Source organism: Leptosomus discolor, unplaced genomic scaffold (assembly GCF_034619465.1).
Source record: "Leptosomus discolor isolate bLepDis1 unplaced genomic scaffold, bLepDis1.hap2 HAP2_SCAFFOLD_135, whole genome shotgun sequence".
Taxonomy (NCBI): domain Eukaryota; kingdom Metazoa; phylum Chordata; class Aves; order Leptosomiformes; family Leptosomidae; genus Leptosomus; species Leptosomus discolor.
This window is the reverse complement of record NW_028237792.1, coordinates 145,652-167,986: the sequence shown is the minus strand read 5'-3', so window position 1 is coordinate 167,986 and position 22,335 is coordinate 145,652. Positions and strand designations below refer to the sequence as shown.

At 67.2% G+C, this 22,335-nt stretch overlaps 4 protein-coding genes across 4 annotated transcripts; 1 reads left to right on the top strand and 3 right to left on the bottom strand.

Annotated features, from left to right (window-relative positions):
• Positions 1 to 1,185: 1,185 nt before the first annotated feature.
• Positions 1,186 to 4,483, bottom strand: SIRT2 (sirtuin 2). The gene is made up of 16 exons (XM_086481019.1): positions 4,465 to 4,483; positions 4,326 to 4,372; positions 4,197 to 4,236; positions 3,960 to 4,076; positions 3,794 to 3,835; positions 3,561 to 3,667; positions 3,399 to 3,455; positions 3,219 to 3,287; positions 2,989 to 3,118; positions 2,665 to 2,724; positions 2,498 to 2,553; positions 2,290 to 2,366; positions 2,114 to 2,165; positions 1,905 to 1,972; positions 1,457 to 1,523; positions 1,186 to 1,338 (listed from the first exon to the last, which is right to left on the bottom strand). Exons 1-16 carry the CDS (start codon positions 4,478 to 4,480, stop codon positions 1,186 to 1,188), a joined length of 1,158 nt encoding a protein of 385 aa, XP_086337145.1. The 5' UTR covers positions 4,481 to 4,483.
• Positions 4,484 to 4,838: 355 nt separating this feature from the next.
• NFKBIB (NFKB inhibitor beta) lies at positions 4,839 to 7,397 on the top strand. Its single transcript, XM_086481025.1, has 7 exons — positions 4,839 to 4,986; positions 5,071 to 5,152; positions 5,331 to 5,436; positions 5,541 to 5,775; positions 6,466 to 6,554; positions 6,651 to 6,896; positions 7,254 to 7,397. The coding sequence occupies exons 1-7, from the start codon at positions 4,839 to 4,841 to the stop codon at positions 7,314 to 7,316; spliced, it is 969 nt and encodes a 322-aa protein (XP_086337151.1). The 3' UTR covers positions 7,317 to 7,397.
• Positions 7,398 to 7,975: 578 nt separating this feature from the next.
• On the bottom strand, positions 7,976 to 12,591 carry SARS2 (seryl-tRNA synthetase 2, mitochondrial). The gene is made up of 16 exons (XM_086481018.1): positions 12,361 to 12,591; positions 11,637 to 11,732; positions 11,504 to 11,533; positions 11,240 to 11,380; positions 11,098 to 11,152; positions 10,541 to 10,604; positions 10,334 to 10,439; positions 9,685 to 9,732; positions 9,474 to 9,582; positions 9,324 to 9,369; positions 9,105 to 9,192; positions 8,889 to 9,001; positions 8,710 to 8,803; positions 8,350 to 8,442; positions 8,197 to 8,262; positions 7,976 to 8,104 (listed from the first exon to the last, which is right to left on the bottom strand). Exons 1-16 carry the CDS (start codon positions 12,589 to 12,591, stop codon positions 7,976 to 7,978), a joined length of 1,509 nt encoding a protein of 502 aa, XP_086337144.1.
• A 561-nt stretch (positions 12,592 to 13,152) lies between these two features.
• Positions 13,153 to 13,523, bottom strand: MRPS12 (mitochondrial ribosomal protein S12). Its single transcript, XM_086481037.1, has one exon. The coding sequence runs from the start codon at positions 13,483 to 13,485 to the stop codon at positions 13,153 to 13,155; it is 333 nt and encodes a 110-aa protein (XP_086337163.1). The 5' UTR covers positions 13,486 to 13,523.
• Positions 13,524 to 22,335: the final 8,812 nt, after the last annotated feature.

Here is a 22,335-nt window from a genome sequence, read left to right as displayed (position 1 = left end):
CGGGGCTTTAGCCGGGCTTTCCCCAAGGCCGCCAGCCGCGCCCTGATTGGCTGCCTCCCTCAGAATTCACTTCGGATTGGCCCTCGCCTCTTGGCGGCGGCCCGGCCCACTACTCCCCCTCAGGTAGGGACCCCTCAGGGCCGGGCAGGGACCCCCCGGGACCCCCAAACCGAACAGGGCCCCCTCTAAGCCGGGCAAGGCGCAGCCAGGTTTTAGAAATAAACAGCTTTATTGCACAAATACCAAGAAAAGGCAGTAAAATGGGGTTCACAGTCTCCACAGCGACAAGGGGGAGCCCCCCGCCCCCGGCTGTGCGCTGCCGGCGGGAACGGCCCCAGCACCCCCCAGCAGCCCAGTTCTCCCAGTACCCAGCCCCGTCAGTCCCCAGTGCCCACCGCCAGCAGCCCAGTTCTCCCAGTACCCAGCCCTGTCGGACTCCAGTTCCCACCACCAAAACCCTGGGGACCCACCCATCAGTAACCAGGAACCCCCACCCCAGTACCTCCCAGTCACTAAAGACTCCCCACCCCAGTATCCCCCCAGTAACCAGGGACCCCCCCCACCCCAGCTTCCCCTGGTTCCTGGCCCCAGTAACCAGCAACACCCCTCCATGCCACTACACTCCCCTTAACCAGGGAGCCCCCGCACCAGTACCCCCTTATTCCTGGTCCCAGTACCACCCAGTAACCAGTAACACCCCCCCCCAGTAACCAGGAACCCTCACCCCAGTACCCCCTCGAGTAACTGGATACTCCCCACACAAGAAACCTCCCCAGTATCCAGAAAGCCCTATCCCAGTACCCCGCAGTCACTGAAAAATGCCCCCACACCAGTATCCCCTCAGTAACCAGGAACCCTCACCCCAGTACCCCCCAGTCACTGAAGACTCCCCACCTCAGTACCACCCCAGTAACCAGGGACCCCCACCCCAGCTCCCCCTCATTCCTGGCCCCAGTAACTAGCAACCCCCCCCATGCCACTACCCTCCCCTTAACCAGGGAGACCCCGCAGCAGTACCCCCTCATTCCTGGCCCCAGTACTGCCCAGTAACCACCAACCCCTGTCCCCAGTACCCGCCCCCCCCTCCCATTCCCGCCCCCCACCCAAACCCCGTGCCCCCCCAGCAGGGAACAGACGAGGCCCATCACCTGCCTCGGTGGCCATTTAATGTCACAGCCCCCCCAGTTACGGCGTGGGGTCCCGGCTGCCCCCCTCGCTCTCGCCCAGGGCCCCCCCCGGGGGCCCCCTGTCGCCCCCCTGGGCCTTGCCCTTGCCCCCCTGGGCGGCCTTGGCCTCGATGGCAGCATGTTCCCTCCTCACCAGCTCCTCCAGCTCCTTCTGTGGGGACAGGGTTGGGGACGGTGAGCTGGGGCCAGGGGGTGACATGGCTGAGGGAGTGAGGGCTGTGCAGAGGCCACGAACTCCCCCAGATCGCTGAGGGAGGGGGAGGAGGTACCTTCCAGCCCAGCAGCTCAGCCAGTGCCAGGCAGCCAGCATCGCACTCCCCTAGCCAGGCCACATCCCTGCGGAGACAGAGGGACCCATGGGAGGGGGGATGGGGTGGGGGTGTGTCCCCAAAGTAACCCCAAGCCCCCCTCCAAACACCCCCCAAACCTCTTCAGCCCCCCCAAACCCCCACAGCCCCCCCCAACCACCCCCAAACCCCTCCAGACCCCCCAAACCCCCACAGCCCCCAAACCCCCCCAACTCCTCCAGCCCCCCCAAAACCCCCCTCCAAACACCCACAAACTCCCACAGCCCCCCTAAACACCCACAGCCCCCCCAAACCCCTCCAGCCCCCCCAAAAAAACCCAAACCCCCACAGTCCCCCCAAACCCCTCCAGCCCCCCCCAAAACCCCCAAAGTCCTCCCAAACCCCTCCAGCCCCCCCAACCCCCCCCTGCCTGTAAGCCTTGTCCGAGTCAAAGTCCATGCCGCAGCCAAACCCCATAAGGGACATAAGGGGGTCACTCTGGGGGACACACACACAAGGGTGATATTGGGGGGGTTGGGGGGGCAGCATCACCTGCCCGCCCGCAGTCCCCCCTCCCCTGTTTTAGCAGCCTCCCCTGTTTTAGCAGCCTCCCCCCAGTGCCCCCCCCCCGCTCCTCACCTGCCCCGTCTTCTCTTTGTTGATGAGGACCCGGGGGGTGTTAGTGGGGACCCTGCAGGGGGGGGGGGGGAGAGAGAGGAGGAGACAGTCATGGCGGGGAGGGGAGGAGCAGGCAGGGGCTCCGGGGGCTCCCGGGGGCAGTGGGGAGCAGAGGGAGGTCCTGGGGGGGGTCCAACCTGCTGATGAGAGAGGCGAAGGGCTGGACCTGCAGGGAGGTGCCCATGATGAGGAGCAGGTCAACCTTTTGGAAGTCCTGGGGTGGGGGACAGGGGACGTTACTGTGGGGACCCCCAGTGTCCCCCACCCTAATCTGGGGCAGGGGGGGCTGCAGGACCCCCATGTGTGTACCCTCCACCTCAATCCAGGACCCCCGACCCCACTCACCGACTGCAGGAGGGCGAAGAAGCGTGAGGGGAGGCTCTCCCCGAAAAACACTATGTCTGGGGGGGCAGGAGGTGAGCGGAGGGGCTGAGGGGGAGGCGCCCCCTCGGGGGATTGGGGAGGGGGCACAGCCCCCCCCCCCCGTGCCTCACTCCCCCCCCCCCACTCACCAGGTTTCACCAGGCTCTGGCATTTCTCGCATTTGGGGACGAGAGAAGAGAAAATCTTCTCTGGAAGAGACGGGAATGGGAGAACTCAGTGGGGGGGGGGGACACGACATGGGGGTACAGAGGGACATGGGGGGGGATAGGGGGACATGTGGGGGGGAGGCACAGAGGGAAGGGACACTGGGGGAGAACAGGGTCACATTAAGACCCCACCCCAAAGAACGGGACTCCCCTGCCCACCCTAGAGCACAGCCCAGGGACACCCCCCCCCCGGGGGCTGGGGATTAGGGGGAGTCCCCACACCCCCCCCTTGGCCTTCCCCCGTACCCCTCATCCAGCGTAGGTCGTAGGGCTGGCGGCAGGAGGGGCGCAGGCAGTGGGAGGTGAAGAAGGTGCCATGAGCCTCCACCAGCCGCTCGGGCTCCAGCCCCGCCACCCGCTCCAGTGTGTCGATGTTCTGGGGGGTGGGACACGTCATGACACGAGGAGGGGGTCAGCAGCACCTCTCCCCCCCAGCACCCCCCTGAGCCCCCCCACCCAGGCTGGGGGGTTCCTACCTGGGTGTAGCAGCGCAGCAGCAGCCCCTTGTCCTGCAGCAGGCGCATGAAGTAGTGACACACCGTGGGCTGGGGGGGGGGGCACGAAGGGGGGTGTCAGTCTGGGGGTACGGGAAGCCCCCAAGGACGGTTTGGGGGGGGACTACAGTGAGTGGAAACTGAAGCCGGGGAGGGTCTTACCTTGAACTGCCCCGGATAGAGCTCCCGCGCGAGAGCGAAGAAGGGCTCGGGGTGTTGCTGCAGGGGGGGGACACACAGGTCTTGGCGGGGGAGGTGGTCTCTGAGCACCCCAGGAGGGCCGGGAGCCCCCCAAAGTAGGGGGGGGGGGGGGAGGGGGGGTACCTTGAAGAAGCTGATCTCAAAGATGGCCTCAGGGTAGGGCAGGTCATAGCTCTGCAGGTTGGCATAGAGCCCGGTGCCGGGGGAGCGGAAATCGGGGATCCCGGCGGCTGCAGGGGGGCAGGGATGGGATAGGGGGGCGGGGGAGGGTGGGGGGCGGCAGGGCCCTCCCTCCCCCCGCGGTGGGGCCGGCACACCTCCCTGCCCCCTCCCTCCCCCCTCAAACCCGTACTCACAAGTGGAGATCCCAGCGCCCACCATGCACACGACATTCTTACCTGGGGGGGGGAGACGGGGGGCTGAGGGGGGGCACCCCAAAGACCCCCCAGCACCCCAAACCCCCCCCTAGCACCCCAAAGACCCCCCGAACCGGGCTTCCCCCCGCCCCTCACCGTCCCGTACATCTCTCGCTCCGCAGGAACCGGCTCACTCCCTCCAGCGTCAGCTCGTCCAGCACCTTCTCCGGCTTCTCCCCACCCAGCCCCAGCGTCCGGGACAGGAGGCTCCGCAGCAGCTCCACTGCACCGAGGGGGAGACACGATCGGGCACCGGGACACCGACCCCCCACTCCCCAAACCGCCGCCACCGCGACCCCGCCGCCCCCCCGGGACGGGCCCTCCGTCCCCCCGCCGCACCTACTTTCAGAGTCTCCCGAAGCGCCGAGCTCGCTGTCGGAGACCTGCGGGACACCGGAGGGGGGGGGAGGGGGATCAGCCCGTGACGGCGGAGGCCTGACCGGGGCACCGGAGGTGGGGGGGGAGCACTCACCGGCGACTCCGCGTCCTGCTCGGCCTCGTCCCCAGAGGCACCGGGAGCTGGGGGAGAAGGAGGGGGTGTGTCAGCGGGCGCAGCCTGAGGTGGAGGGGTCCCGCCGCCCCCCCGGCCCGGCCCCACCGCCCCTCGTTACCGTCCGGCTCGGCCATGGGCGCCGGCCGCTTGCCCGGGCCACGCCTCCCAGCGTGCACGGCACCGCCCGGCCACGCCTCCCGGCGTGCCGCGCGGGTAGCGTTGATTGGCGGAGAGCGCCACGCCTCCCGGCGTACCCCGCGCCCCCAGCCACACCTCCCGGCGTCCCCTGCGGGCGGCCGCTGATAGGCGGCGAGGGCCGAGTTTTCCCGTCGTGCCCTGCGCGCCCAGCTCCCCCGGAAGTTGTGTGAGAACTACGGGTCCCGGCAGGCCCCGCAAGGCCGCCATCGCCGGGCCCGGCGGGGATTTCCCGGGACGGCGGCGGCGGCCCTATGGCGGTGCGGGCCTGAGCGCGCCCCAGCCCGGCGGCCCGGCATGGCGGCCGCGGAGGCGGCGGCGGCGGCGCTGCCGGTGCCTCCCGGTGAGGCGAAGCGGCCCGAGGGCGATGAGTGGTGCGACAGCGGCCTGGGCTCGCTGGGCGAGGGGCAGCTGGGGCCACTGCCCGCCAGCCCCGGTTCCGACCGCCTCGGCCCGGCCCTGGGGCCCGTCACGGCGGCCGTAGGCGCCGTCCGCCTCGTCGAGCCACCCGAGGAGGAGGAGGCGGCAGCGGCGGCGCCGGTGGCTGCCGCCGTGGACCCCGCGGCCTGGTTGCGGCACGTCCTGGGGTTCCTCACCGAGGACGGCGACACGTGAGTGCGGGCGGGTTGGCGGAGGACACCCCCCCCCTGCCCCGGGGCGGGGTGACCCCGCCGGTCCTGCTCCCACCGGGGCCGCCCCCGCCTCCCCCCCAGCACCCTTGTTATTGCGGACGCTTACGGCAGGCTGGGGGCGGCGGGAACCCCCGGTAACCCCTCGGTCCCCCCTCAGGGCGCTGCACTTGGCCGTGATCCACGAACACGAAGGTTTCCTGGACTCCATCCTGCAGCACACGGCGGGCACCGAGTATCTAGATCTGCAAAACGACCTGGGGCAGGTACGGGGGCGCGGCGGCGGGGGCAAAGGGGGGGGCTACCCGCACCCCCCCCCCCCGCCCCGTCGCCAGCTGAGGGGGGTCTCTCCCCCTTCGACCCCCCGCAGACGGCCCTGCACATCGCCGTCATCCTGGGCCTGTCGGGCTTTGTGCGGAAGCTGCGGGCGGCGGGCGCGGGGCTGGGGCTGCAGGAGCGGGGGGGCCACACGCCGCTGCACCTCGCCTGCCGCGAGGGTCGCCGGGGCTGTGCCCGCCACCTCCTGGGCGACCCCCGCGACCCCCCGGCCCCCCTCCGGCAGCGGGAGGAGGCGAGAACCCAGCTTGACAGCGTCAACTATGACGGTGAGGGGGGCGGGAGGGCGAGGAGGGGGGTGAGACACGATGTGCCGTGGGGCTGCAGTGGCGGGGCTGGGGACGACGCTGTGGGGGCGTGGTGGAGAGTGGGGGGATGCTATGGGGCTGGGGGATGAGAGGATGAAGCTGTGGGTACGTGGCAGAAGGTGGGGGCATGCCATGGGGCAGTGGGGGGATGCTGTGGGGACAGGGCAGAGGATGTGGGAGATGCCCTGTAGGGATATGGGGGAGGGTGGGGGGACACTGTGGGGCTGTAACATGGCGGGGGACGCACTGTGGGGACATGGTGGAGGGTGGGGGGACACTATGGGGCTGGGGGGGGACAGTGTGGGGACAGGGCAGAGACTGGGCGGGACGGTGTGGAGATAGGGTAAAGGATGGGGTGGACACTGTGGGGCTGTAGTGTGGGGGGGATATGGTGGGGCATGGGGGGACACCATGAGGTTGTGAGGGGGACAGTGTGGGGACAGGGCAGAGGATGGGGGTACACTGTGGGGCTGCAGTATGCGGGTGACATGCTGTGGGGACATAGCAGAAGGGAGGGGACAGCGTGGGGTGTTGGGGTGACACTGTGGGGACCTGGCGGAGGGTGGGGGGATGCCATGGGCCTGGGGATACCCCATGGGACCGGGGAGGGCCCCGCAGTGACTGCCCCCCTGGTCGTCGTCCCCGCTGCAGGTTACACCCCCCTGCACGTCGCTGTCCTGCGCAAAGACCTGGAGCTGGTGGAGCTGCTGCTCAGTGCTGGCGCCGACCCCAACAAGGCGGTGAGAGCCTGGGGGGGGGGGGGGGCGCAGGGGGGTGAGGGGGTGCGGGGGCATCCCCTGTGGCCCCCCCTGACCCACCCCCCCACCCCCTGTCAGGAGCCGAGCTGCGGGCGCAGTCCCCTGCATCTGGCGGTGGAGGCACAGAGCCCCGAGGTGGCTGAGCGGCTCCTGCAGGCCGGGGCCAACCCCGCCGCCCGCATGTATGGGGGGGGCACCCCCTTGGGCAGCGCCCGCCGCCGCCCCGACCCCCGCCTGCCCCAGCTCCTGCGGGATTTTGGGGCGCCCGAGCCCCCTGACGACTCCGACGACAGCCCCGATGAGGGCGAGGGCGATGACAGCGACGTAAGTGCCCCCCCCTCTGCACCCCCCTCGTACCCACCCCGGGGAAGGAGGGGCTCACCCCACCCCTGGCAGCCCCCTGAATTTGAGGGGGTCACCCTGCTCCCCCCAGCCCCCCAAAATTGAGGGGGGGGGGTCACCCCGCTCCTTGCAGCCCCCCCTGAACCTCCGCACAGGGGTTTGCTGACCGCCGGGTGTGTTGTTCCCCCTCCCCCCTTACGCCCACTTGGGGGGGGGGGCTCACCCTGCCCCTGACAGCCCCCCAAAATTGAGGCAGGGGTCACCCCCCTCCCCGCAGCCCCCCTGAACCTCCACAGGGGGGTTTGCTGAGCGCCGGGTATGTTGTTCGCCCCCCAGGAGGAGGAGGAGGAGGAGGAGGAATACGACGACATCGTCATCAACAGCGGGCGCTGCCTGGACTGACACCCCCCCCAGGTCTCCCCCTATTTATCTGGGGGCTCCCGGTGCCGTTGGCTGGACTTTGGGGGAGCCCCCGCTGCCCCGCCCCGCCCCTGCTGCCCCGCCCCCACCCCCGCTGCCCCCCCAGTCCTGGTTGTAGTGTAGAAGGTTTCTACCGTTGGTTGTAAAATAAAAAGGTATTCAACCACAGCGCAGCTCCCTCTCCTGTTTCCTGCTCCCTCCCTCCTGCTCCCTCCTCCTCCTGGTTTCCTCCTTCCTTCTCTTCCTGGTGTCAGCACCAGGCAGGAGATCACAGCCCCCCTGTGGGATCCCCATGACCTGTATGACACCCCCCCGCTTCCCGCTGTCCTCCCAATAACCTCCCAGTCTTCCCAGTTTTCGTGTATGAAAGCACGAGACACATTCATGTGCCCAGGGGCTGTGGCTCTTGGGGGGGCTCAAGGGGATGTTTATTGCGGTGGCTTTTTAACACCAGGGGGGGAACCCCTGTCCCCGTGTCCGTGTGTCCCCATGCTTGGCACTGTCCACCTTCCCTCTGTGTCCCATCCAGCGTGGGGTCTCCCTCTGGTGTCCCCCCTGTCGTGCTCGGGGCGCTTCATGGGGACCCAGGGACCCCCATCCGGTGTCGGGGGCCCCCCCCCCGCCCCCCCACTCCGCCCGGCTCAGGGCCCCTCACGCCCCCCCCGGGGCTGGTTGGGGCCAATGTAGCGCAGGAGCGGGGCGGGAGGCTGGGAGAGCACGGCCCGGCCGACAAGGGGCTGCAGGGCAGGGGGGACGCAGACACGGCCATCCTGGGGGGGGGGGAGGGGTGCAGGGCAGGGTGAGCCCCCTCTCCCTATACCCCCAGTGCCCTGGGGTGCCCCCACCACCCCCTAGCACCTACCGGCAGCTGGTTGCACTCCAGGAGGGCGATGAGCAGGCGTGGGACGGCGCAGGCGGTGCCGTTCACCTAGGGGGGGTCCGGGGGGGTTAGTGGAGGAGTGGAGGGGGTCAGGAGCCCCCCCCTTGGGTGGGGGGGTGCCACCCCGGCACCTACCGTGTGGGCGTGCCGCAGCCGCCCAGCCCTGTCGCTATACATGATGTTCAGGCGCCGGCTCTGGTAGTCGGTGCAGTTGGAGGCACTGGAGATCTGCAGAGGAGGGTTGTAGATATTTGGGGAGCCCCCCTGCGACTCCAGGGAGCCCCACCGTGGGGGTTCCCCCACCCTGGGAGGGTTCCCCCCTTCCCAGTTGCCCAGCAAACCCCAAAAGGGGAGGGGAAGCGACACCCTGCGGACCCCCTTAATGAGGGCTGTACCCTCAGGGGGCTGGCGGAGGGGGGTGTCCCTGTACAGACCCCAAACTGGGGGGGAGTTTCCCCCCTCCCGGGGTGATTTGCCCCCTCCCGCTGCCCTCACCTCCCCGTATTTGCCCCGTCCGGGCATCCAGGCTTCAATGTCGAACTTGCGGTAGGCGGGGAGCCCCAGCTCCTGCGTGGGCATATCAAGGACGCTGCGGGGAGCGGGGCCGTCAGCTGGGGGGGGGGACGGGACACACGGTGGAGACACATGGGGACACCACCCAGCCCCGCGCTCACCGGTAGTGCAGCCCCAGCTCAGAGCAGATCTCCTGCTGCAGCGCCAGGAACTCGGCCAGTAGCGCCTCGCTCTCCGCCCCGCTCTCCGCTGCCGTCACCCCGAACATCTCCACCTGTGGGGACGGGGGGACATGTCGTGTGTCCCCCCCCTGCCCCCCCCACCTCCAGACCCCCCTGCCCCAGACACCAGAGTCCTTCCCCTAGTTTTCCCAGTACCTTGGTGAACTGGTGGACGCGGTAGAGCCCCCACGGCTCCCGCCCTGTCTCGGTCTCGGTCCGGTAGCACGTGCTGGAGCAGACGACTCTGGACAGGGCAAGGGGGTGAGGACCCTGCCCTCCAGACCCCTACATCTTCCCCCCCCAACTTGTAGGGGGTCCCCATGGACCCCCGCCAGTGGGGAATGGGGGGCTCGTGAGGAGGGGGGACACCCGTACCTGATGGGCAAATCCTCCAGCCGCACAGCGTGGTCCATGAAGTACCCTGGGGGGGCAGGGATGGGGCTGGGGGGCAGCGGGGCTCCTGGACCCCCCCCCTTCAGACACACAGACCCCGTTTTTGCCAGGTTTCCCACTAGTTTTGCTCACCTGCGATGCCCACCTCGGAGGTGCCAGCCAGGCAGAGGTCCTCGAAGCGCGAGGGGTCGATGTTGTAGATAGGTGAGGGGGTGGCATTGGGCTGCATCCCGCAGCCCTCCTGCAAGGGGGTGGACGTGGGGAGGGGGTCACAAGGCTGCCCTGGGGTGGGGGCGGAGCTGTCCCAGGGTGGGTGGGACATGGGGACGGGGGTGGCACTCACGAAAACGGCGCCTCGCAGCAGGTCGGGGACTGCCATGGGCAGGAAGCCCTGGGGCAAAAGGGGTGTTGGGGGGGTGGGGTGGGGTGGACCCGCCACCCCCCAGCTCTTTTGGGACCCAAAAGGACTCCTCCCCCCTAGCCCTCAGACCCTTCTGGGACCCCTGACCCCCCTTTCCAGATGGTCCTGGAACCCCTTGGGACTACCCCTAATCCTCCTGGGACCTACCTGGGACCCCCCAGGACTCCTGACCCCTCTCCAGACACTGCTGGGACTCCCCCCCCAGATCCTGCTGGGACCCCCCGGGACCTCTGACTTCCCCTCTCCAGATCCTCTTGGGACCCCCCCCTTTCAGATCCTCCTGGGACTTCTCAGCAGCCCTGCCCCCCTCAGATCCTCTTGGGACCCCCCTGGGACCCTGCTAGACCCTTCTAGGATTCCTGGGACCCCTCCCAGGCCCTCTTGGGACCCCCCAGGACCCATCCCAGACCCTCTTGGCAGCTCCCAGACCCTTCCCAGGCCCTCTTGGGACCCCCCAGGACCCATCCTAGACTCTCCTGGCAGCTCCCAGACCCCTCCCAGGCCCTCCTGGGACACCCCAGACCACCAGGACCACCCCCAGACCCTCCTGGGCCCCCTCAGGACCCCGTACCTTGGGCAGCAGCTTGTCCAGGGTGAAGCGCACCAGCGCATGCTGCAGCAGCGCCCCGGCCCCGCACAGGTAGTATGAGCGGTGCCCCGAGACATGCGACAGGCGCCTGCGTCACAGCGGGGACACACATGCACACATGCGCACGTGTCACAGGGCACACATGTGACACCTGGGTGTCCCCCACCCCCGCCACCCATGGGTGCTCACCGCTGGCGGATGATGTCCAACCCCTCGCCCAGCTCCAGGTGGCCCTTCGGCTTGAAGTCAAACGCTGTGGGGAGAGGGGGAGTGAGAGCCTTCCTGACCCCGGGGACCCTCCTGTTCCCTCCCCAAAGCCTTCCTCATCTCAGGGACCCTCTTCTTCCCCCCCACAGAGCCTTCTTCACCCCAGGGACCTCCTGTTCCCTCCCCAAAGCCTTCCTCATCCCAGGAACCCTCTTCTCCCCGCCCCTCCCCGAGCCTTCCTTGCCCCAGGGACCCTCCTCTTCCTCACCCTGGGGTCCTTCCCTACCCAAAGCCTTCCTCATCCCAGGGACCCTCTTCTCCCCCACCCCCCCCCTTCAAAGCCTTCCTTGCCCCAGGGACCCTCCTCATCCCCCCCAGGGCATTCTCCTCCTTGCTCCCCCCAGAAATCCCCATCATTTGGAGGAACCCCGCTCCTTCTCCTCACCCCCTCCTCTTTTGAGCCTCTCTCAGCCCAAGGGGGGCCCCCAAATCACCACAGGGAAACCGAGGCATGCCACCCCAACTCCCCCCTGCCATACCCGGTTTCTCTCCCACCACCTCCATCACACGGGCCTGGCTCTCGTCCCCGACAGGCTGGGCAAAGATGAAGAGGGGGGTGTCAGGGGACAAAGCTGGGGGCACAGTGACCCCCCCCAAGTGCTGCTGTCTCCCCCAGCTCACCGCCTCGGGGTGGGTGCGGTTGGGGAGCTGCAGGGCCTTGAGGTAGAAGCGCTGGTCCAGGGCGGCCTCCTCGGCCAGCAGCGCCTGCAGCTCCAGCCGGACCCGGCGCCCTTCCTCCCGCAGCATTGCATAGGCAGGGAGCTGGGGAGGGGGGGATGGCGACACGGGGCTGGGGGGTGCGGGGGGGGGGGGCACGACACCCCCCTTTCCCTAGCACCCTCCTCCCCTCCCCCGTCCCCCCCCCCTCCCTTGCAGGGTCCCTACCGCTTCTGCCGTTGCCTTGTCGTGGCTGACCTGTGGGGGGGGGCAGAGAGGGGGTGGGATGAGGGGGAGACACACACAGGGACCAGGAGGGGACCCCGAGGTGGGGGTCCCTGGTGTGGGAGGGGTCCCTCACCATCAGGGCCCGCACGCCTTGGGCCACCCGGCCCTTCTCGGCCTGCAGGCGGGCTATGGCGGCCCGCACCTCCCCCAGCCGGGACCATGTCTGCACCTGGGAAGGGGTGGGGGGGGATGGATGGACGGGGCTGGCAGTGGGCCTCGCCCTATCAGTCCATACAGCCCTGTAGCCCCCCCCCCGCCCCCAAGCCCCACCTAATTGTGCTGGGCTGCGTCCCTTCCTCTTAAGCCCCGCCTGCATGCTTTAGGCTCCGCCTATCCGTGCAGACCCCACCCACCCCCGGTCCAGCCCCTCCCCAGGCAGATAAACCCCACCTACCGCAAAGCCCCGCCCCCACACCCCCACCCCAGACAAGTCCCGCCCATCCTCGAGGCCCCACCCCCAGATCCCTTTCCAGACAAACCCCGCCCACCCCGAGGCTCCACACCGACAGTCCCGCCCCCTCCAAGCAGGCCCTGCCTCTCCCTGAAGCCCTACCCCGGCACCCTTCCCCGACCCCGCCTACCCTGAGGTGCCAGCACACAGCTCCGCCCCCTCCGCGGAGTCCCGCCCCTCCCCGAAGCCCCACCCTAGCCATGTCCTGCCCACCCCGTCCCAGCCCAGACAGACACGCCCCCTGCCGTCAGACCCCACCCACTCCGAGGCTCCACCCCTCCATTCCAGACACGCCCGACTGCTCCCGGCAGGCCCCGCCCCTCCCGGCCGGCCCCGCCCCGCTCACGATCTCGCGCAGGTCGCCCCCCCGCAGCGGCCCGCGCCGCCGCTCCAGCTCGCGCTCGCTCAGCGCCTCCACCTCCAGCTGCGGCCGCGCACTCAGGCCCTCGCGCGCGTGTTCGTACAGGCGGCTCCGCCCCGGCCCCGGCCCCGGCCCCGGCCCGCCCCCCGCCCCGCGACAGCCGCGAGCCGCCGCCACCGCCCGCCGCGCCGCCGCCAACGCCCTGGGCGCCGCCATCTTGGACGCCGGCGTGGGTCCGGGCGGCGTCACGTGGCGGAAGACAGACGGAAGGGGCGGAGCAGTCATGCCACGCCCCCACGGAGCGCTCTGGCCACGCCCCTCTCCCGCCTCCTACCCCCAGCGCGCCGGCCGGTGGCCCTGGCTCCCCCCAGGACCTTTCCCAGTGCCCGACGATCCCTCCCAGTGCCCCCAAGCCCCCTCAGGCCCCGTCCCCACAGTCTCAGCATCCTCCCCAGTGCCCCCAAGTCCTCCCATGTGTGTGTCCCCCCCCCAGTGCTCCCAGACCGCCTCCCAGTGTCCCCAGGTCCCCCTTGGTGCTCCCAGGCCCCCTCTCAATGTCCCCAGGCCCCCCCCAGTCCTCTCAGACCCCCTCCCAACGTCCCCAGGTCACCCCGCAGCACTCACCAGCTCCCCCAACACCACCACACCACACACCCCACACAGCGACAGCCTTTAATGGGCGCGGCGCAGGACCGGCACGCTCCCCCTCACCCCGCCGGGGGGCCACTGTCACAGCGTCCCCTCTGCTTCCCCCCCGCTGTCTCTCCCCCCCGCCCCTCACTTCTTCTTCTGGACGTGGGCACAGTCGTACTTGCCCCGCACGACGGTGAGCTTCACCCCTGGCAGATCCTGGGTGCGGCCGCCCTGCACCAGCACGACGTGGTGCTCCTGCAGGTTGTGGCCCTCGCCGGGGACGAAGCACACGACCTCCTGGCCGCTGCTCAGCCGCACCCGCACGCACTTGCGGTTCGCCGAGTTGGGCTTCTTGGGCTTCCGGATCAGGTTCTTGATCACCACTCCCTTGATCTGTGGGCGACCGAAGGTGGCCCCCAGCTTGCGAGGGGGCGGTTTGGGCCGGCCCTGCCGGTGCATCTGGTTCAGGGTAGCCATAGCGACGGCTTGCTGCGGGGACAGGGGCACCGGCCGCGTCCCGGGCATGGCGGCGGGCGGGAGCGCTCCGGTAGCTGCAGAGAAAGGTCGGTCAGCAACGACGAAGCGGGGGGGGGGGGGGGGGGAGCGGGGCCGGGGGAGTGAGGCGGGATACGCACCGCAGCCGCGCAGCGAGGCCGCGGCCCTGAGCAGAGCGCGGAGCGGCATCCGACGAGCCCGCAGCACCGCGACCGGCGGGGCCTGGTGGGGGGGAAACGCCCGGTTAGCGCCGCCCAGAGCGGGGGGGGGAAGGGGCGGCATCCGTGGCGTCTGCCGCCCCCCCGCCCCACTGGGGCCCCGTCCCGCACCGGAGACCGGCGGAGGAAGGGCCTGCGGCGGCCCCGATACCAGCGGCAGCGACACCGCCGCGCTCACCTCTAGAACGCCGCCATGTTACGACGCTGCCGCGATTCCTTCTGCCGCCTTTCCGGCCGCGCCGCGCTGTGATTGGATAGCGGCAGCGCCAATTTGACACCTTTCGCTCTGCGATTGGACATCCTCACCTTGAGTCCCGCCCTGACCTCGACAGCGCCTACGGGTGCGCGGAGGAGTCAAACGCCGTGAGCGGCTCCCGCCCACCCCACCCTGGACACCGCCTTCCCCGCCCGAGACCCCGCCCTCGGAGTGCGGTGCCTGTTGCCGGGGGAACGCGGGCAGGGCGGGTGCCCGGATGTGGCTCGATCGCAACATGGCGGCGGCCAAGTGAGCGCCGAGTGTGTGTGCGGAGGAGCGGTAGCGCTCGGCCCGTCGTGAGCGGTGAGCGGGGGCTGGAGGGTGGGCGAGGGCCTGAAGGGGACGTGGAGGGGCAGGAGGGGAAGGTGGGGCTGGAGGGGGCACGGCGGGGGGCTCAGGGGAAGGGGGGCGGGGGCCTGAGGGGGGCCGGGGCTCTGAGGGGCGGTATGGGGTTGAGGGGAAGGGGGAGACTGGAGTTGGGAGGCTGCGACGGAGATGGGGGGCCCTGAAGGCGGGAATAGAGGGGAGGGTGCTGAGGGGGTGGGGCTTCTAGGGGGGCCTGAGGGATAAGGGGGGTCGTTGAGTGTGAGGGGGGGAAGGTGGTGTGAGGGATCGAGGGTCCTGGGGGCAGCGGGGGGGCTGCGGGGGGAGAGGCTGGGCCAGGGGATGTGGGGGTGAGGGGGTTGGTGGGGTGCTGGGGAGAAGGGGAGGGTGGGAGAGCGTGGGCCTGGGTCTGGGGGGCTCCCGTGGAGCTGGGCCAGGGGACAAGGGAGCTGGGCGGCCTCGGGGGGGCGGTGAAACTGAGGGAGAGGGGGCGATGGGGCCTGCCTGGACCCTCGGGGCTGGTGGGGCCAGCGGCAGGAGGCCCGGAGGGGAGTGCAGGCAGGGTGGGGGGTTGAGCCGGGACGTGGCGAGGAGCCCTGGAATTCGGGGTGAGGCAGGAGGGGCGCTGGCAGCAGGCGGGGAGGCCGAGGGAAGGGTAGAGACGGGGCTCTGCCTTCCTCCAAACCCTCCCCAGCCTAAAAATAGCACAAATCGTGGGTTACGGGGTGCTGCAGTCTAGGGCAGCGTGCCGGGGAGCCTCACGGAGTTCTCTTGTTCCCCTGCAGCCTCTCACCGGAGGATCCTGGCATGCTGAGCTGAGTTGGAAAAGGGTTTTCCCTCCCTCGCAGGTAGGAAATGGAGACCGAATCGTTTGCCTGGAGAAGCTCCTTCTCCCCGGGGCACCTGTTGCTGTGCGTGGCTTGTCAGGGTCCCAGTTCTTCGCCACCCGGTGTCCCAGAAGGGTCTTCCCGTGTCCGATGGTCTTCCCCGAGCATGGGAGGGAGGAGAATCGCGAGCAGTGCCTTCGCTGTCACGACTGGGTCGTCATGGAAAAGCCGTCAGAGCCCTCCTCGGCGCTCCGTGGCGCGGAGATCGGGTCGGCCCTCTCCTGCGCTGGGTCTGGCCGGGTGGGAGCGGGGGAGGCACAGAAAAACACTCAAGAATTGTGGTTTCTGGTGTGTTTGGTCTGTGTGCTCGGTTCTGCGGGGGTTTGCCCGCTCATGGGGTTTCATCTCCCCAGCGGCGCGGCAAGCGAACGGTCAGTTGAGTGGCAGAGCCCCCAGGGGAGATTCTTTGGGCGTCTCGTGCGACTTTGGGGTGGGCGCTCGGAGGCAGTTGGGCGCTGCCGCGTGGGAGCTGGCATCCCTCGGGGCTGCCGTAACACCCGTTCTTCCACCAAAACACTCGAAAACGGGGTTTTGGCACGTCAGGAGGAGGGTTAGAAGGGAAATCGCCGCCTCCGCCGTGCTGTCGTGGCTGTAGGCAGGGACAGGGACTCACCAGGCAGTAGCGCAAGCAGTGCCCGACGCAGGTGCAGGGTTTTGGGCTGTGAAATGGTTGATTTGGGAAATGCCTTTCCCTGTGCCCACCTCGACCAGTCCCAGCAGCTGGAGAGCAGTGCCCTGCGCTTCGTCTCCCGTGTGTTACTGTTGCCGGTGGCGCTTTGGCCGTCGAAGGGAGAAGAGAATGAAAAGAGCAAGGTTTCAGGATCTGTTTTTTAGCGGCACTTTCCCCCAGAATTTACTGGGTTTTGCATGAATTAACTGGACAGGCTCTGGGGCCGCCGGGGGGCTCCGACGACCCCCTGCGTGGTCGGCTCGCAGAGAACTGCGGGTTCTGTGATTTATGGGGTGTCTCCGGCGGCAGGGAGGACGCAGCCGGCCCGAGGAGAGCTGGAGAAAGGAAAAAGGGAAAAAAGGAGGTTTTGAATAAAGCCCCCAAGTTTGAACAGTGGCCAAAGAACTGACTGCTGGCTGCTAGGACAAATGTTAGCTAATCCTGGCCGCCTTTTAAGGCAAGTTTCTGTGGTTCTGGTGAAGAAATGAATGCAGCAGATGTGTGGGTCGTCCCCGGTGCAGGTGGACGGAGGTTTTTGGGGAGACGCTGCACAGGAGAAGGGCTGCGAGACCTGGTGCCCCTCAAGGGGGCGGCGGGGCCGACATCGCCTCCCGGTCCAGAGCAATCCCTTGGGACCCTCCCGCCACAGGCGGGGAGTCGCCACCCCGCGATTCCCGAGGGACGGGGAGGAACCCGAGCGCGGCCGGGCCTCGCTGTTGCGGTGGAACTTTCCAGGGTCAGGGCGGCTCGGGTTGCTGCCGAGTGGGAACTTCTCCGCTCCCCATCCCGCGCCGTGCCGAGCTCCCAGATCTGTTCCAGACGCTGCTTGTCTTCGTTGACGCTTCGGGAGGTGACTTTTGTGTTCCTTATCGACCTCGCCAGAAGGAAGCCATTTTTAGAGAAATAAAAACAGCAACAAGGACAAACAAACCACGGGGTTTTGCTCCGAACCGTCCGACGTGCGGCTTCCCTGCGGCCTCGTTACCGCCGCCTCTCTTTTGCTTGATAAAACCCGATTTCTCCCGAGTTCAGGGAGGGACATTGAGGTTTGGCATCCCCAGAGGCACGGCGCTGCTGCTCCCGCCTCCCACAGGCTTTGCCGGTCCCGTGGCTTGTGGCAAGGCAGCAGTTGGGTCATTTGCAATGAACCCTCCCACCCCTCGCCTGCTCCTGCTGCCCATTTGTCCCAAACCCCCTCTCCCCGAGGGACTGATCCAGGGTGCCAGGACCTTGCCTGGCGCTCAGGTGCTGCCGTGGCCGGCAGGGGAAGTTCCGGGGACGATGGTTTTCCCCAAAACGCTGGGTGTAACAAGAGCATGAGTCCTCTGGGCCACGCTCGCTCCGCTCTTCCTTCCCCCGTATCGTGCGCTTACACGGTGCAAAGAAGCTGTAATTTCTATAGACAACGTAAGGGGCTAATTAAAGGTTTGACTCGACTAATCAGCTTGTACTTTAATTAGCAGCGAATGGGAATCGCTCGCTGGAGCATTAATTGACTTCTCTGCTGCCTGGTACAGGAGCATCCGGCCCGCTGCGGCAGGGCTGTCGGAGCGGGGGCGCCCTGCCGCCCGGCTTCATTAACCCGCCAGTAATGAGCTGTTGCCAAAGACGCCGGCACCCGGTTTTGCCCTCCTGCTGTGCGGGGTCGTTCAAATCCCTGGGCCTGGTGGAGCTGCTGCGCTGCAGCCTCCCGGCTTGTCAAGAGCGCGGGTCATTAGTGCTGGGGATGGCCGCGGCAGTCCCGTCTCGCCTTCTCGGCGTGCCTCGCTCCCCCGACCCCGCGCCTTCTGGCTCGGGGGAAGCCTCGTGCTGCAAGATGTCAAGCCTAGCCCGGAATTGGGGAGCGTGTTTGGTTGCGGCAGCGAGTCACGCCAAAAGGTGTCGGTCGCCGTCCGCGTGCGCTGTGGTGAAGCACGACGGTCCCCAGCGAGGACACGGAGGTGCCCGAGGGGTCTGGAGCATCTCCGCTTCGTTAGCGCCAAAGGGGAAGCCCTGGGTTTGTGCTGGTGATGGCCTGTGGGTCTGTCTTTATTTTTTTTCCTCTCTTTTTCCTTCCTGAAACAAACACTTCAGGTGATTCGAATCCTCTTGCCGGTGAGGTGACTCCTTCTCTCCCTTTCGAGGGCAGCTCCTGCAGAGTAGCTGCCTTCGGCATCCCCGGCCAATCGCCTCCCCTGTCTCCCGGTGCTTCCCAGCGGCCTTCGGCCAGTGAGGAGCGGTGCGGCGATGGCTCAGCCCAGCTCCGGTCGCCTGCTGCTGCGGCAGGGCTGCAGCATCTTCACCCCGCCAGGAAATTGCCCCCTTTTCCAGTGCTTCCCCCACCAGGGGTACCCACGGCGGGTGGGTGGAGGAAGAGCACGTTGGCAGTGAGGAGGGTGCCGCAGAGCATCCCTGCTTCGCCCCCGGCGCGTGATTTAACAAGTTTCCCTCCTCATTGGGTGAGAGGGATGTGGCTCCGTTGGGAGCCAGGCAGGTTCAGGCTGGTGATCCCTGCTTGGCACGTCTGGACCCCGGCAGATTTGGGCTGGTGGTCCCTGCTCAGCGCTTCCGGACCCCGACCCATCGAGGGACCATGCGAGGAGCAGAGAAGCAGCACCGAGAGGAGGTCGCCCACCCGCCCCACCTCTTTCTTGCTCAATAAGGATTTTTAAGGCCAAAACCGCGCTCAGAAGTGCAACCCGCTGCCAGGCTGCCTTAAAATCATCATTACAAGTAATTCCCCTCTGAGGCGGCGGGGACAGCAGGACCAGTTGTGCCTGAACGGGAGGGACTCGGACTCCCTCGGGGCTTGTTTATCCCCCGGAGCTTTCGGTCGCCTATCGACCCGCTCCCAGGTTGGGCCGCGGGCTCTGTTCCCCGTGTGGATTACCGATAAATCCTCACGGGATGAGAGCAGCATGGTCCTGGCAACCACCCTCTCGCACAGCCTCGGCAGTGGGGGGTTTCAGGGCGCCGGCATCGCTGTGGGGTACAGAGGCCTCCTGTCCTCCCCAAAGGAGCCCCGAGAGGTCGGTCCAGAGCTCCAAGCCCGCCGAAGAAGGCTGGTGGGGTTTGGTCACGAGCCTGTTTGAGCCAAAGCAGCCACTCGCTGCGCAGCCGGGCGCGGGGGAGGACGTCATTCCCTCGCCTTGGAGGCTGGATTTTCCTCGCCACTCTTCACCGGGTCACGCTTTCGTCCTCGGGGCCACGCTGCCGGGGCTCTGCGCTAATTAAAACTGATGGAGGTGCTCGAGGGTGGGTTGAGATCTTGGCTTGAGGCCCTGGCTTGGCGTCGGTGCGGGTCTGCGGGGTGTCGAGGAGGGATTTTGGGTCAGGACAGCAGCTCACGGCTCCTGGAGGGGCCTGGGCTCAAGCATTTCCAGCACTCTCGCCCCTCTGGAGATGCTCCGGGTCCACCTGCACTGCCTCCCCGGCCTTCGGCACATCAGCTCCGCTCCCAAACAAGCCCCATGCACCCCTCCACACTCCCCCCTTGAATTTCTGCGCTCATTCTTTATCTCCTGGTGCCCTGGGGTGCAGACCCTTCGCACTCCCCACAGCCCTCGGGCAGTGCAGTGCTTCCACTTGGAGGTGAAGCGAGTGAAAAGCCTTTCCAGCGTGGGAAGAAACGTCGAGAAGGGCCACCGGGGGATGGGGTTGGGTCCGGAGCTGATTTTGGGCAGGGATTTCCCCAGCGCCCCGGGATTTCATCGGTCTGTGCGTGCAGCTGACTGCTTGGAAGGGAGAAATTGGGTCCATGGTGCCCCTACCCATCCCTGGAGAGCGGGATAAGGACAGACAGTGCTCGTGCTTTGAGGCACGGGTTGGGTTGACGGGGAAGGGCAGGACCGGCCCGTTCCTGACACAACCTTGTGCCACGGCGTTTTCAGGGAGGGTTTGGGGGTGGCTCTGCAGGATGGGGGGATTGCACTGCCCCGGGAAGCTTTCAAGAATGAGGCAAAATCCGGCATTAGCGGGATGGAAGCGGGCGGGTTTGGTTTTGGGCCAGAACCCAGGGTACCCCGGCTCTTTCCCATACGAAATAACTCCAGCCCCGTCGCATCTCTTTCTCTCGCACTGGGTTTTTTCTCCTCCTTTTCGCACGAACGATGCGACTCTTTCCGCAGCTGCTGTTCTGCAGCACCTCTTCTCTGAAGACCTCGGAGCTCCTCGTAATCATCTTCCGCTCGGAGAAGCCGCTATTATCCTGCTCTGTTGAAGGGGAAACCAAAGGGCCCGGAGGCGACTCGCTCCCTGCTGCAGAGCGAGGCGGGAGAAGAGCCAGGAACAGGCTCCCAGAAAAGGGCCTTTTGGGGCTGGAGCAGGAAGAGGACCCAAGCTGGAGCGGGTGGGAAAAGGCAGGAATGAAGCTCAGCTCCTCGCTGGGAGCCGGAGCTTTCTGCCACGGGAGGTGACACCTCGCTGGGCTGGTGTGGGTGTGTGCTGGTGGCTTGTGGGTGACTGGCACCGCTCTGCAGAGCGTCCAATGCAGGGGGAAGGGGCGAGGTTTGGGGTCCGCACGGCTCCAAAATGATAGTGTCGTTTTCTGGCGTAACCCGTAGCCAGGCTGTGCCAAAACCGTTGGCAGCACGATCCTGCGGTATTGAGGCAATGGCACTGGTCTGACTCAACGGGGAGATTTACTCAGGGGCGAAACGACCTGCCAGAAGCTATTTCCCAGCAGGTGGTTCCCCAATTTCAGGCCGAGAGCCGTGTCTGTCCCCGGTTTCAGCCAGCGGCGCTGCCAGCCGTGTCACGGAGTTGCATGGCCGCTCATGTCGTGCGCTGGATCCCAGCTGATTCACCCCCACAAACCACCCCAACGCAGCGACCTCCCGCCACCCTTCCCCTCCCCGTTCCAGAGGGATGAAGGCTGCACCTCCCGGCGGCTGGGCGCTCAGCAGGCCCCCGCCTGCCCTCCCCACAAGCCCCGGCTTGTCGAGGCCGGCAGCTCCTGCCCCTCCAACTCCTGCACCGGTGATTTCCCTGCGCCGCAGGCGGGAGCGGTGATGGCTCATTGCAGTGCAGCGCCAAACCCCATGGCGAGGGGCACGTAGCCACTGTGCCGCCGGCTCGGTGGTCCGGCACCGGGCCTCTGCCGCACTGGGCTGGCTTTGCTGCACGTTGCCTGCCCGTACGGTTGGAGCCGGCTCGCCGTGCCGCTGCCGGGGTGTCCCGCTGCGCAGCTCGCTGCCCTCCAAAAGGCCTCACAGCCGGTGGTCTCGCCACCGGTGAAACACCCAGGGCTGCTCTAGCCAAGCTCGAGCCCCACCGGAGAGGCAGGGCCGTGCGCCGGCAGTGGAGCGGGGCTTTGATGTGCCGGTGCCCGGTGCCGCCGTGTCCCGCGGGCCGGAAGTTTTGCTTTGGGACAACAGGATTAAAGACAATGAATCCCCTTTGATGGAGCTTTTGAGGCTGCGCTTGGGGAGGTGGAGGCTCCAACAGCAAGAGGATCTTTGCGGGGGTTGCTGAACACTTCAGATGCTTTGAATTCCAGGATTCCTCTTCACACGGGTTCCTTTCAGTGCTCAGCCGGCATTTATCCATCCCAGGTACTGTGCTGTCGCCTCGCCTTGCTCTCCCGCCACTGGCAGCCTCAACCAGCTCCCCGTTTTCGGCCGCTCGTCCTCCTCATGCAGCCCGGCGCAGGGCTGGGAGGCCGACACCTCTCCTTCCCTTTCAAGGCTGCCGCTCCCGCCGCAGGACGGTGCCCTCCCCACTCGGGCAAAGCCAGACGGGCCAGTTCCACCCACCATCACCGGCAGGTGAGACGAACCCTGGCGAAGCACCGCACTTCCGCCGTCTCGGCGAGTCAGACGTCGACGTCCACGGCTGGGAGAGGACGCCCGTCTCTGCTACTTTGCTTCAGCTACGTCCTCCAAGATCCTCCAGCCCCGGAGAATGTGACTCCGTTGAGGAGACCCTGGGTTTCCAGCCAAGCTGCCGGCGGCACTTCTGGTGTGTCGGCGGGTACAAAACCCTCTTGGCGGTGTCCTCGTGGTGCGAGTGCAGAGCCATCGATCGGGGTTTTAAAGGAAAACCTGCGTTTTTAGCAGGTTTTAAAGCAAAACCTCGAGGGCTGGAGCAGCTCGAGAAGTTTGTGGCCAGATGAAGGGCAATGGCGGGACCGAGACTGGACCACAGGGGGGTGAAGTTCCTGCGGCGACCGATCCGCCACTTTTTCCCACTGATATTTCTGAGCTTTGCTGTGCGAGCAGCGCCAGCTTCATCTGGCGGTGGGGGCGAGTTGGGAGCGGAGTTGATTTTGGAGGAAAGCTCTCATTCTGGGGTCCGAGGCGCTAACGGGCCATGCTTACGTGGTGGGAGGGGGCGAACGAGGTGGCGCCGGGCCAGCAAGCGTGGTTAACGTCAGGATCGTCTGCAGGGCAAGGGTTAGGAAGGGGCTTTCGCTCGTTTGTTCAGATGCTGAAAGTTTGGGGGGCTAGAGCCGTGCCTCTGATGTGCTTTTATCTTGATGGGAGTTAATTAGCGTGTTTG